We start from the raw sequence: 13,552 nt of genomic DNA on the forward strand, positions 1-13,552 counted from the left end.
GTTTCCGGATAATGGGTCTGATACCTGTACTGAGAATTGCCTCTGCCAAAACACATGTAGAGACAATTATCCGTAAATGATCAGCATTGTCTAACTTTTGTAGCATTGACAAGTAGCTTCTACTAGTAGCTCGATGTGTGTTTACACTTAAAATCCAGCCTAGGTTCCTTGCACGCCTAATGAAGGTTGAAGTAATTTCTACACACAAAGTATGCCATTTAGTCAAATATACTACTTGGCACTTTTTGCCAAATAGCTGGCCAGTAAATTCTTAATTTCCATGAACTTTCAGACTTACAGCTTCCAGGTAATGTAGCAGTTTTCAAACAAATAGCTTTATTTTCCCCTTGTATCTCCAGAATCTGTCTGTCTGGAGGAATCAGTGTGGTATTAGTACTAGGAGGGTCCTCTGTGGACTGTATTATATATTTCCAGACCAAGTAATTTGCCAAAACATTTTATCATGGGAAGATGATAATGCTCCTTTAAAATGAAATAATGTGCATTAAATATTGCAGTATGATAGTATAAAGTTGCTGTATCACATCACATTTGATCCTTTCTCAAGGTTTATATTTTATTTGTGTTCTTTGGTGTAGGGCGAACCTTATTTTTATGCTTTAAGTTATTTAATTTTAAGATCATTCATTCACTGTTAATGGATATTCTGAACACTTTGTCTTTTTAGGACCCTTCATTGGTGGTGGAATCAGGTTTGGCCATGGAAGAGATGATCTTTGAAGTAGCAGATACGCATCTGTTTTTCAATGACTTGGAAGTGAGTAGAGTACTTCTCTTTTATCAGTTGTAATGTTTTATAAAACATTACTAATGTATTAAATAGCATACGTACTTTAGTAACACATACTGATACTTTCTGTATGAATATTATTATAGCATGCTGCTCAACAGATTTTGGCAAGGAAAATGGGGGAAAAAAAAAATAAAAAAAATTTGTATCTCTACAACAGTAATGATCAAGGCCCTCAAAGTTTACACTCCCAGCATAAGGGATTGAATTATAATGGTGTCCTTTAGTTTGTGGAATCTGTAAAATAAAAATACTATTATATTTATATCTGGAAGTTCAGATATTATGAACTTTTTATACATAAGCCTGACTGAATAAGCTCATGTCAAAAATAGGGTCATATTTTATCTTTAAAATCTTCAATCCTGTTCAGATGGCTGGATCATCACAGTTTGGCCCACCCCATGGTTTTGTTCTAGCAGTCAATGAAAGTATTGCAGTGCCCTACAGAATTTAACAATTTAACAAAGCTTGGAACAACACAGAATAAGAGGAGAGCACCTTCAAGCAGATTAACTGCTTTATGTGTAAGCAGTTAACCTGCGTGAAGGTGCTCTCCTCTTATTCTGTAATATTCCAAAGGGTCTGGTGGTGAGCCATCGGGGATCGATGCATCATGCTTTGTGAGCAGTAAGGCTGAGCGTTAGAACATTCAATTTTTAAAAAGCTCGGAACAAATTCTACATGTGGGACACATTAATGGGTTATGAGCAATAGACCTCCAAATCTTTTGCAAGAAAGAGTATTTTACTTCAAGTATAATCAACACCCACATCCATGCGTTTGGCTGTACAGTAATTATATAACTGAGTTGGTGCATATAACATTTGGGTCAATCATTTTCTGTGGTCATTTAATATACAAGGAAAAGTGAATGATGGCCAAAAAGGAGATATTTTATTTGTAAACATCTGTTCTGCTTTCCTTGCTTACGAGAATGTCCAATGTAAAGTGAAACTGTATCATCCTATGTTACAGTGTTCATCTTTTAATATAATCCGCTTGGTCCATTTAAGATCTATGAAGCGGGGACATGATAAGGTGCTAGTGAGGGAACATCCTGATGTTTTGTTTTTTTTTAAGTAATATCTTTCCATCCATACCTGTTTTTTCCCTGTTAATATGACATTTGTGATGACCTTTAAAATTATTTTTCTTCTCTCTATTTGTATTGCTCATTTTTTCAAATGCTTCAGTTCTGCGTTGTGCTAATGATGCAGGATTATGTGTACAAGCAACCTACATAAAATACAGGGCGGCATTGTTTTTATAAATCACTGCCTTTCTGTATGGTGGTAGAATAGGGTGTACAAGAAACATACAAATAGAATTTTTTACTTTTTTAGATTAAGATTATCTTTGATATTTGACTTTTCATATAGGGATGTACCAAATCCATAATTTTTGGATATGGCCAAATGCAGATTAATTTGCAAAATAATATGCCATCCCCTAATGTGCTTCTAAAAATTTAAATAAAAACCTCCTAAAAATGGCATAATCTGAAAAAAAAATCCTCCTTAGTTGCATGACGATTTTTTTTTCCATTGCAAAGAATTAAAACTTTGTAGAGCTTTCTATGACTATAAAACATGAAAACTTCCATGGGGGGGGGGGGGGGTAGAGTCTTTATAAGTACCATACATAAATATTTCTAAATATGCATTTAAATAAGGTTTACTTTGAAGATTAACCACACACTTGTATTAGACTGAAGATTTATAACTCATACCTCCCAACTGTCCCGATTTTCACCAGACAGTCCTTCTTTTTTAACAGCCCGCAGTCCTGGATTCTTACTGAAAAGTCCCTCATTTCCCTGTGATCTCCTGCACTGAACATTAAATAAATATTGTAAAGTTGCTTAGAATTATATCTTTTTTTACAAAACAGTTCCTAAGCTGACCGGGCGCCCTAGGCAACCTGGTCGGTTTTGCCCGTCCCAACCAGCCCCCCCCCCCCCTCTCATGTGTGTGAACGCGTGCAAGCGAGAGCACGATGCGCGCACAGGGTGGCAGGGTTGCCGGAGTCGCTGCAGTGGAGGGAAAGGGTCCGGAATTAGAGATAGGCAAAAGAGGTACCTACCTGGTGCCCCCCCACCATTGTGCCCTAGGCAGGTGCCTCTTCTGCCTACCCCTAGTTCTGGCCCTGCTAGTAAAGGACACCTTTAATGAAGATATAATAAGGAAAGTGCCATATTCTAAGAGCATGAATAAGTAACTTTTGGCACTGTTTTTTTTTACATTGTTAATGCTACAGATTGCCTAACTCTGCAGTGCAAATTCTAGTATTCATGTCTTATTCTAGGAGTGCGATCAAGTTCATGTGGAAGATGTAGCTTCTGATGATAATGGTCAGGATTTAAGGTACACTTTTTTTTTTTTTTTTGAGATCTTACCATTTCTGCCAAATACTTCCACAAGTTTCCTCTATAGCAATCTTCCTTAACCTTAGTTCTTAGGAGCCCAAAGTTTTTTGGAGAGATCCCTCAGAAAACATGCACTGATGTGTGACCTGCCCCTGCCCACATATTCCCATCTGATAACTAGAGTACCCAAAGCCAGTCATGTTGATTTCTTGGAGTACCATGGCCTGCACTTTTAACTCTTACAGGCATGTATCATTAAGCCTTCATTTTATCATGAGATTGAGATAGGTTCCTGCCATATAAACATTTTTGTTTATACTGTGTTACAAAAAATATAATAACAATTATTATAGCCCTTCGGTTTGCTAGGAAAAAGGCAGTGTTTAATATCCAAGAGCAAATCATTTGTAAGCATAAATTGCAGAATCCCTCCGCTATTCTATGCAGTGTTCCTGATACTGAGTGTAGGAATCAACTGTTGGAAACCACGGACTGAGCAGAATTCCCTTGCTTTCCAGTAACTACAGCTTCACTACCGATGGTTTTAATGGTACAGCAGGCAATAGAAATCATACCACCAATGCTGGCGTGCAGGGAGGCATGGACTGGATGAGAAAGCTGGCTTTCCGATATCGAAAAGTTATAGAGGTGTATGAGAAATACAAGAACAATGTTAGCGGTGAGTGAACAGGGAACATGTATCAGAATTATTTTTCCTTAAGTACACTAAACTTATGGTTTGTTAACCATTTCTTTTGTAGTTATTCCCTAACACTGAACCAGTACCTAGATTTCTACCTGTTTTTTTCCTTCAGGCCCGTTTAACATTTTATTGTCCACCAAAAAATGCTTTTTGCACAATGAAAGAAAATGTAATCCTTTCCAATAGACATTAATTGCAAATTTTTAAAATACTGCAGTATGCTTAAAAAAATAAACTGGGTTATTTAATTTAGTTTGTCAATAGTTTGTTATTAGAGTTATTGTTGTCAATTAATTTGCATAGCATTAATGATATTGCCTCCTTCCAGTTCTTATAAAGGAGGAATAGCAATAGACCATGACACATCTATTTACTTGTCTTCAGTTTATGTATATTGAATAAATGTTTGCCAATTTTTGGTTACATTATATTATTATAATATTGATTACATTATATTATAATTACATTGTGGTGGGACCATTATTTTTTCTTCTTTGTAGGCCTTTTAAGCCCACAGCGGCGTGATTCTCTTCAGAGGTTGAGAGCCAATATAGAGGCACTGACAGATGGCTGGTTAGGCACTGCTCTAAAATGTTTACTGCTTATACAATCCAGGTAAGATGGGGAGGCAGATTTGTTAAAATGTATATTTGTGTAAATTTAGGTATTTTTAACTTTGACAACTCCCATTTTTAAAAAAAAACAAAAATGTTTCCTTATTTATTAAAAACAAATCAGCTTAAAAAAATGTAAATGCAAAAACATATTAAGAAAACCCAAAAATACCTTGAATCATTAACTTTATATCACTTTTAAAGCTTGAATAGCTTCCTAAAAAATATGAATAAATTAAATACCTAGAAGTGAATGGACTGCAAAAAAAAAAGTTGGCCTTCCCATGCAATGGGAACTATCCTAGACATCTCCCATAGATTTCATTTTAATGTAGTAATTTACATTTAAAAAATGATTTCCTTTTTGTCTGTAATAATAAAACAGGACCTTGTACTTGATCCCAACTAAGATATAATTAATCCTTATTGGGGGCAAAACAATCCTATTGGGTTTTATTAGACTTTTATTAAATATGGTGATCCAAATAACAGAAAGACCACCTTATCTGGAAAACCCCAGCTTCCAAGCATTCTGGATAACAGGTCCCATTCCTATACAACCGTAGCAATTTAATCTTTTTCCCTGTTAACTAATTACAATGTTAAGTTATTGAACATGGGACTGAAGGACTCTGCTATTAAGCTTGCCAAACAAGCTACTTACTACTTGCCGCAGGCGATATCTCTCCTAATCCTGGTCCCTGCCGTATACCCATTTCCTATCGCCCACGCAATGCTTCTCTTCTGGTAAAACCCTCACAAACTGCTAACCTGTCTAACCTTATTCAAATTCCCACTCTCTCCTCTTCTTATCTCCCCTTCTCTTGTGCTCTTCTTAATACCCGCTATGTAACTAACAAAGCCGCTTTTATTCATGATCTGTTTTGCTCCAAGTCTTTTCACCTGTTATGCCATAACAGAGACCTGGCTCTCTCAGAATGATAATGCTATTGAGGCAGCTCTCTCTTATGGCAGCCTTTCCTTCTCTTATACTCCCCGCATTACTGGCCGTGGGGGAGGGGTTGGCGTTCTGCTCTCCCCTCATTGCCGGTTTAAACTAATCCCTATACCTTCTACTTTAAGGTTTCCTTCTTTTGAGGTGCATGCGGTTCAGCTGTTCCACCCTCTTTCTGTGCGGGTGGCAGTTGTTTACAGACCTCCTTCTTCAAAATCCTTGGCTACGTTTCTCTCTGACTCTCTGTTTTTCTATCCTCTGACACCCCTGCAATTATTTTCGGCATTTTCAATTGCCACATAGATGACCCCTCTCAGTCCTGGCCCTCTCGATTTCTCCATCTAACCTCCTCCTTTGATCTCCGGCAGTGGACTAATACAGCTACCCATAAGGATGGCCATTTCCTAGATCTGGTCTTTTCCAAAAATATAGATCTGCATGTAACAGTGAGCTTTTTCCACTTTTAGATCATCATTTTATCTCCTTTTCTATCTCGCACGTGTCTCCTACTAACTCTCAGCCTAAAACCCTGATTCGCAACACGCGAATGGTTGATACAACTCTATTTTATCATCCGCAATTAACACCCATGCCCCCCTGCAGCCGCAACGTAGTCGTGCCCACAATCCCCATCCCTGGCTTAACCCTCAGACACGTTTTCTGCGCTCCTGTGCACGATCTGCTGAGCGCATTTGGAGAAAATCTTGCGTGAAAATGGATTTCCTCCACTATAAATTTCTTATGGTATGCCTCAATACTGCCCTATCCCAGGCCAACAAGTGTACTATAACACACTTGTAAATAATAATAAATCAAACCCGCGGTGCTTATTCTCCATATTTAACTCGCTAGTTCATCCTTCACCTAATGAATCAGTCATATCTGAACACACGCCCCAGGACTTTGCTGACTTCTTTAAAAGCAAAGTTGATTCTTTCCGCAAACAATTTTCCCAACCTTCAGATACTGGTAATCTCAACCTTTCTAAATCTCCTCTCTCCGTATTCAGCTCCTTCAATCTCGTAACAGAGTCTGAAGTTTCTCAGCTTCTCAGAGCCTCTCTGCCTACTACCTGCTCATTGGATCCTATGCCCTCATCGCTACTAAAACAGTGTGCCCCTGGCCTTACTCCAGCTCTTACCCACATATTCAATTCTTCTCTGGCTTGTGGTACTTTTCCCTCTCTCTTCAAACAAGCATGTGTCAAACCCATTCTTAAAAAGGCTACACAGGACCCGTCCTGCCTTTCTAACTACCGTCCTGTCTCTCTCCTGCCCCTAGCCTCTAAACTCTTGGAACGTCTTGTCTTTTCTGGTGTCACTAACTTCCTCTGCATCCATAATCTGCTGGACCCTATGCAGTCTAGTTTCGGCCAGCGCACTCCACTGAGACAGCCTTATGTAGAGTGGCAAATGATCTCCAGACTGCCAAGGCCAAAGGACGCTACTCAGTCCTCATTCTCCTTGACCTTTCCTCTGCTTTTGATACTGTCCTTATGCAAATTCTCTATTCCTTGTGTATCCGGGATCAAGCTGCATCCTGGTTCTCTTCTTATCTCTCTAACTGCTCCTTCTTTGTTGCTCTTGCTAACAAATCCTCTACCCCGGTTCCGCTTAGTGTGGGGGTGCCTCAGGGCTCTGTGCTTGGTCCTTTGCTGTTCTCCCTGTACACTCTCTCTTTAGGAGACCTTATTTCTTCTATTGGTCTTAAATATCACTTATATGCAGATGGCATCCAGATATATTTAGACACCCCTGCACTAACCTCTGATGTTCAAACCCAGATTTCTAACTGCCTCCTGGCTATCTCCTCCTGGATGAACTGACGCCACCTCAAACTTAACCTAGCTAAACCAGAGCTCATGGTGTTCCCACCCAAACCTGGGCCTCCTCCTCCTTTCACCATTACTATTGATGGCACAACCATCAACCCTGTTAATTCTGCACGCTGCCTTGGGGTTATCTTTGACCAGTCACTGTCTTTCTCTAACCATATTAATAACACTGCCAAAACCTGCCGTGTTTTCCTCCGCAATATTGCTAATATACGCCCCTTTCTTTCACAAGTAACAACTAAAACACTAATATATGCCCAAATCCTTTCCCGCTTAGATTACTGCAATCTCCTACTAACCAGCCTCCCAGACTCCCACCTCTCTCCCCTGCAATCAATTTTAAGCTCTGCTGCCAGGATCCTCCTGCTCTCTCCGAAGAGGGAAACCTGTTCAACCTCACTTAAGCTCTGTAGTATGGCTGCCTGTTAAGCAAAGGATAGCTTACAAAATCCTTCTGCTAATATTCAAAGCCCTTCACTCCTCTGCTCCTCACTACATTTCTTCACTGGTCTCCCTGCATGTTCCTGGTCTTTTTACACCATCCACACCCACTGCGCTCTCTCGTCTTAAACCTTTCTATCTTTCTGCTCCTTACCTCTGGAACTCTATCCCTGAATCCCTCCATAGGGAACACTTGCCCTCTCTCTTTAAGAAAAAGCTCAGCTGTTACCTTCTGGAGCACTAAAACATTATTTTGCCGCTTAAGGGCAAATGCCCATACCTGGTGTGGTGTACTCTTACCTTCCAGTTTGTGCCTGTATGTTACCCAACCACTTAGATTGTAAGCTGTACGGGGTAGGGATCTCCTTCCCACTGTGTCTCGTACCTCATGGCACTTATTCCCTGTGCATTTATTTATATTTATTGTATTTATTTATTATATCACTTGTCCTCCCTGTGTGTAATTTTGTATTCTGTAAGATTGCACAGCGCTGCGTACCCTTGTGGCGCTTTATAAATAAAGCTATACATACATACATACATACATACCTACATGTGCCCATCTTGAGGTGGGCAATATTGGATTGATCCTATCATTCAGCCCTCAGGCCAAGCAATTGGATCACATTGACGGGATACAGGCTGTCCGAACAAGGACCGCATCAACGCGCCAATGTGCTCCTCATCCTGAAGGGATTTTTAAACCCACTCAATCGGCATCTGACTGATTTTCGCTCAGAAATATCGGTTGGGCAGGCCTGTCTGAGGGCCTGCCCAAAGCATTATTAACATTTTGTGTTTATTGTTGGGCCAGTAATGACACCCTACTAAAGGCCACAGACTGTCAACAGCTATGCAAGTATCACGTATATATATATATATATATATTACATAAGGTAACAACATGCTGAAAGGGCACAGTGCAATAAATGATTTCACCCCTTGATAAAGAACATTTGAAACATCAGTGAATGTTATTTGCCTTGTCTATATAGCTCTGCCTATGCAATGTATATAAAGTTTCAATGGAAATTAATTCATGTATGAACCTGTTGTTGTTTGTTTTTCTTCAACGTATTACTCAAGGTATGATTGTGATTGCTCTTACAGAAAGAATTGTGTAAATGTTCTTATAACAACAACACAGTTGGTCCCTGCACTGGCTAAGGTTCTGCTCTATGGTTTGGGAGAAGTGTTTCCTATTGAAAATATCTACAGTGCTACAAAAATAGGTAATTACACTTCATTTGCTAATATTGTAAAATATGAATAACAGAGTGCGCACAAACTTATCTCTCCCATATTCATTAGGATTCATATACACTGAACACTGTAAGAATTGCATTCAGAGTTGATTTCTGTTCCTGTGGGTATGGACCCATAGGGAATCATGGTCATAAGTTAAAACAGAATAACACCGCAAATGCCCTTATAGAAAAGGGTGCTAACTGCCCTGTTTATAAATCCCTAAGCTACTGAGGCACATTCCACCCACCAATCCTCACAGATAACAACAGCAAGTAAAGGTTGCCATACATATTAACATCCACTCGTTTGGTGAAGTCGCCAAAAAGCAGATCTTTCTTCCGATATGGCCACCAAAGGTGCGTGATATCTGGCTAATCCATTACAATGATGGGAATAGGAGCTGTCGGAGTAAGGGGTGGGATCAATGAGCTGATGCTCTCCCCGATCTGACAGGAGAATAAAATCTGCCCAAATGACACCTGGCCAATTTTTGGGCAGATATTGGTCAGGGAGGCCTGTCGGGAGTCCCCATACTTGGGCAGATAAGCCTGAAGGACTTTAAGGAGAAGGAAAGGCAAAATCTATTAAGCACACTATTAAAAAGTACTACTATTGCTGTGTAAAAACGCTATATTCCTGGCTTGCCTAATGAAAGATTTACAGAGATACACTTACTAGAACTTACACGCTTGTTTCAGTGAACGGCGCCGCCATCTTATCCAGCGTGTCTCTATGGGCTGAAAAGCACAAGCCGGCTCCCTGCTCCTGTTACAAAGTTTCTGCAGCTGCACAAACCCCCCCAAGCTCTACAAACCCCCGCTCCTGCCACAAACAATCACCGCTCACAGCACCAGCTCGCCCTCCCCCTCCTGCTTGTCAGAGAACTCAGCGATGCTGGGTCGCCATGGCAACCAGACGCTTCTGCCCTCTGCGCATGCGCCGCCTGCAGTAACGAATCTCTAAGTCTTGGGGGAGCGATGTATTATGGGAAATCTTCTCTACCCAGCTCAGCATTTTTTTTCTTTGTTTGGCTTCTGATCTTCTGAACGGCTGAAATATGGGGAGACTTAGGGGCACTATTGAGAGAACTGAAGGTATGCCTGCAGCTTGGGATTAACTCTTTATTAGCCTTTCCTTCTCCTTTAACCTTAGGGGCAAGTAATATTCTGTGAAGTGAGTCCAAGGCTTGTACCGAATGTGGGAGCACAAATACTTTTGGTTGTTCCTTTTATTTAATTTTGTGTCAAAACATAAATAACAGTTGTCAGTAAATCCTTTGAAACATTGCTATTGTATGATTCGCTTGTAGTTGTATTAGATCTGCACTGTAAATCACTTCCCATGTACTGGCCACTTACAAAACATATCACATTTCAAGACCAGATTTAAATAAAAATGTCACATTGAAAAGTTAATTGAACCACTGGGCAGATTGTGACTATAAAAATACCTTGGCAGGCGCTACATGCAGCCCTCAAACCTTCACTCTGAACGGCACAGTCTGATATATGGCTGATAAGCAAGAACCTGCAACATAATACATATCATCACTTACTTCCTCAAACAACAATTCCTCACCCAAAGATCACAGTGCTTTAAACAGGAGAAACTTTCATGGACAACATTATACTTACTTGCTTTCTATAATTGACCAGTAACACTAATATTTTATATGCATTTAAATGTAATGCATTGTGTATTTGATTCACAAACTGTACTAGTTACATAAATTAGCTGTTATGCAGCTATGGTGGCAGCCATTCAACTTAAAGGGCAAAAGGCAAAACTTGCCTATTTTAACCCTAGTATTCTTTAATCCAGCTTACAGACCCATTGCCTGTGTCATTGTACTTATATTTATCATTAGTAAAACTAGGCATTTTTTCTTACTTCCTTCTTAGGAAAAGAAAGCTGCTTTGAAAGAATAGTGACAAGGTTTGGGAAGAAAGTCACTTATGTGGTAATTGGAGATGGGAGAGATGAAGAGATGGCTGCAAAACAGGTATATTGGAAATGTATTATTTGTATATATTTGTCCATATTGATGTGCACTGATATAACAGAGAGACAACCCCTTTACAAGCTATGTAATTATGGTGATATGAAATTAATAAGTCATAAATCTGAAACTTGAGAACTCCCCCATGTGTTTGACAAAGTTTGTTAAAAGTATATTCCAAACTTCAACCAGTAGGCTGATACTTTCTGGTCCCCATGTTTGTGCCACCAGTTTAGGGAAACTGTGGATTTTGGAAAATGGCAGCCAGAGGAGCTGCTTTAAGATGACATAGATAATCACTATTATTGGGCCTGTTGGGGGGCTGTTTGGGCCAGTCTGGACCTCCTCTAGCCCTTTCCTGTTGTCCATATTACAAGGTATAAGAGCGCATACACCCAGTCTAAAAAATATAGTGTGCATTTTGGGTAGTTACCCAGGTGTCAAATGATTTTCCTTTTTCTGATCCATTTAGCACAATATGCCCTTCTGGAGAATAACAAACCACAATGACCTCATCTCACTACACCAAGCTCTGGAATTGGACTTCTTGTGAGGATCTCTGTAAGAAAGTGGACTTCAAGCCTTTTAGAAACCCAAAGACCTGCATTCAGGCCCAAGAGTAACAAACTGGCCATAAGCTTTAGGCTTAAGATGAAAATGTAACTGATCTGAAAGACTTAGTTCGGCTTCAGATCCAGAGGTCTGGCCACAACAGAAGATTGAGACATTTTCTACAGTTTCATTCAAGATGCCACCATTCATCAGTTTCAAGATCCTAACCTCCTGCTATACATCCTCCTTCCCCTTTAAAGCCCACTTTTAGATAGCCAACTTTTTCTCCTTCTCCTACTAGAATTTCTGCTGAAAGCCATCAGTAGTCAATTCTGTTTTAATGCAGGTAGGGAGATTTATATGCCTGTTAGTTTTTCACAGTATCTGTTCTTTAAAATCCGTAAATAATTGTAGCAGTGGGTTCTGATTTTCCTATAAACCCGTACCACCTTTTCACATGAAGTAAACAAATCTAAGATAGATTGTCTGCATCAGACTAGATACTACTACTGCTTTACAGCTCTCTACCATGGAGTCTGCACCCATCAGGTTACAAATACACTTCTGGGATTTTTAATAGTAACTGAAGAAATTGCATATGATTTCTTTCTTTTTTTTCTGGACTGCCATTCTGGAAAAGTTTCTGAAATACCTCGATTGGGGAGAGAACACCCCTAACCATGATATCACCTTGGATGACAGTAACTTATTAAAATGTGGATTTTTTTTTTCTTCTTCTTTCATTTCTTGGTTTTCTGTACTTCTTTCATTATTCAAAAAAAGCAAGATTTTTCATTTCTCATTTCAAGTTAGGGTTTAGTGTTTACATTTATTTTAATGTTTTTCTCATTTTTGTGTGTCTTAACTGGGAATAAAATTTCAGTATTTGATGAGGTTGGAAAAAGCAGTCCTACATACATGCAAACCATACAGTTACTGATTACTGAATAATGTTCTTACCTACATTAATGGCCATATGACTGGACTGAACAAAGAGTGCCCAACATGCAAAAGTCTCATCAAGCCACCATCACATACCAGTGGTACTGGTACATTGACCAGAAGTTATACCACTTAACATTTAAAATTTTAAAAGAGAAAAATAGTTATATCCAAATCACAAAACTACATTAGATTGCTAAATCTGTACTGTTCACCTAAATCTGTACTGTTCACACCTCAGGCTCAGACTTTAAGTGCCCACATTGTTCACACCTTAGACTGTAGAAGCAGTGCCAGCATTGTCACTGTATGTACTGCCTGCCCTATGCTGCCTGTGTGTATGGCAGCATAGGAAATGCCCTTCATCTGGTGCACTTTCTGGATTACCATACCTGTTTTTCATTATCACTTTCTGTTTGCAAAGGAACGAAAGGAAACATTACATAAGTATTTTATCACTGAAGAAGCAGACTTTGGAAGTTGGGGTCAGTCACCAGCACTGGTTTCCTTTTTCTTTCAGCAAAAAGAGTCACAAATGATTTATTTTCTATTTATTCATAAAGTGGCTGAGTTTGTCCCAGCGCTGTACAAAACCTGAGCAATAATTAGCAAAAAATGCAACTAAAGGAAAAACAAGACAAAGTTGGAATCAAGCAATCTCTTTTATTACAAATAAATATGCATAGAAAAGTCACTTTATGACAAACTGTAGTATCCATAAAAATAGATTTTTTTTTCTATTGCGAAAATAATTAGGTAAAATGTATCTGTTCTGAGGTAATTTTTAGTAATTATTAGAGGCTGTTTTGTGCAAACTGGTCATAAGTAAGTTTGTGCAATTAATACTTAATTTCCCACTACAGGCAATATCCTGTGTGCAAGCCAGATTCTGTAAAATATTACTTATGTGCAAATGAATGTCGTCATACATTCTAGGCTTTCCAAAACACTGTGCATAGACAAAATAACAGCAACAACTATATAGGGCACATACAAGTCTGGGTTAGACACACTTGCACTTCAAAAAAAAAAGTAATGCAGCTGAACAAGTATGTCTTTGGTATTACTTGTCCTTTATATAGTAT

At 39.1% G+C, this 13,552-nt stretch overlaps 1 protein-coding gene across 5 annotated transcripts in view; it reads left to right on the forward strand.

Annotated features, from left to right (window-relative positions):
* Nucleotides 1–12,425, forward strand: part of eya3 (EYA transcriptional coactivator and phosphatase 3) — an 83,592-nt gene extending 71,167 nt beyond the window's left edge. For 4 of the 5 annotated variants that reach the window (XM_018091034.2, XM_012956238.3, XM_012956237.3 and 1 more), the window contains 7 exons: nucleotides 689–778; nucleotides 3,119–3,177; nucleotides 3,698–3,858; nucleotides 4,383–4,497; nucleotides 8,837–8,958; nucleotides 10,876–10,976; nucleotides 11,446–12,415. In XM_018091034.2, the coding sequence (XP_017946523.1) occupies nucleotides 689–778; nucleotides 3,119–3,177; nucleotides 3,698–3,858; nucleotides 4,383–4,497; nucleotides 8,837–8,958; nucleotides 10,876–10,976; nucleotides 11,446–11,526 (729 nt within the window). In that variant the 3' untranslated portion in view covers nucleotides 11,527–12,415. Of the gene's footprint in view, nucleotides 1–688; nucleotides 779–3,118; nucleotides 3,178–3,697; nucleotides 3,859–4,382; nucleotides 4,498–8,836; nucleotides 8,959–10,875; nucleotides 10,977–11,445 lie in introns of all 5 variants that reach the window. The other variant, NM_001123019.1, reaches the window with a different exon arrangement.
* Nucleotides 12,426–13,552: the final 1,127 nt, after the last annotated feature.

The sequence above is a fragment of the Xenopus tropicalis genome, chromosome 2 (genome assembly GCF_000004195.4).
Source record: "Xenopus tropicalis strain Nigerian chromosome 2, UCB_Xtro_10.0, whole genome shotgun sequence".
NCBI classification, from domain to species: domain Eukaryota; kingdom Metazoa; phylum Chordata; class Amphibia; order Anura; family Pipidae; genus Xenopus; species Xenopus tropicalis.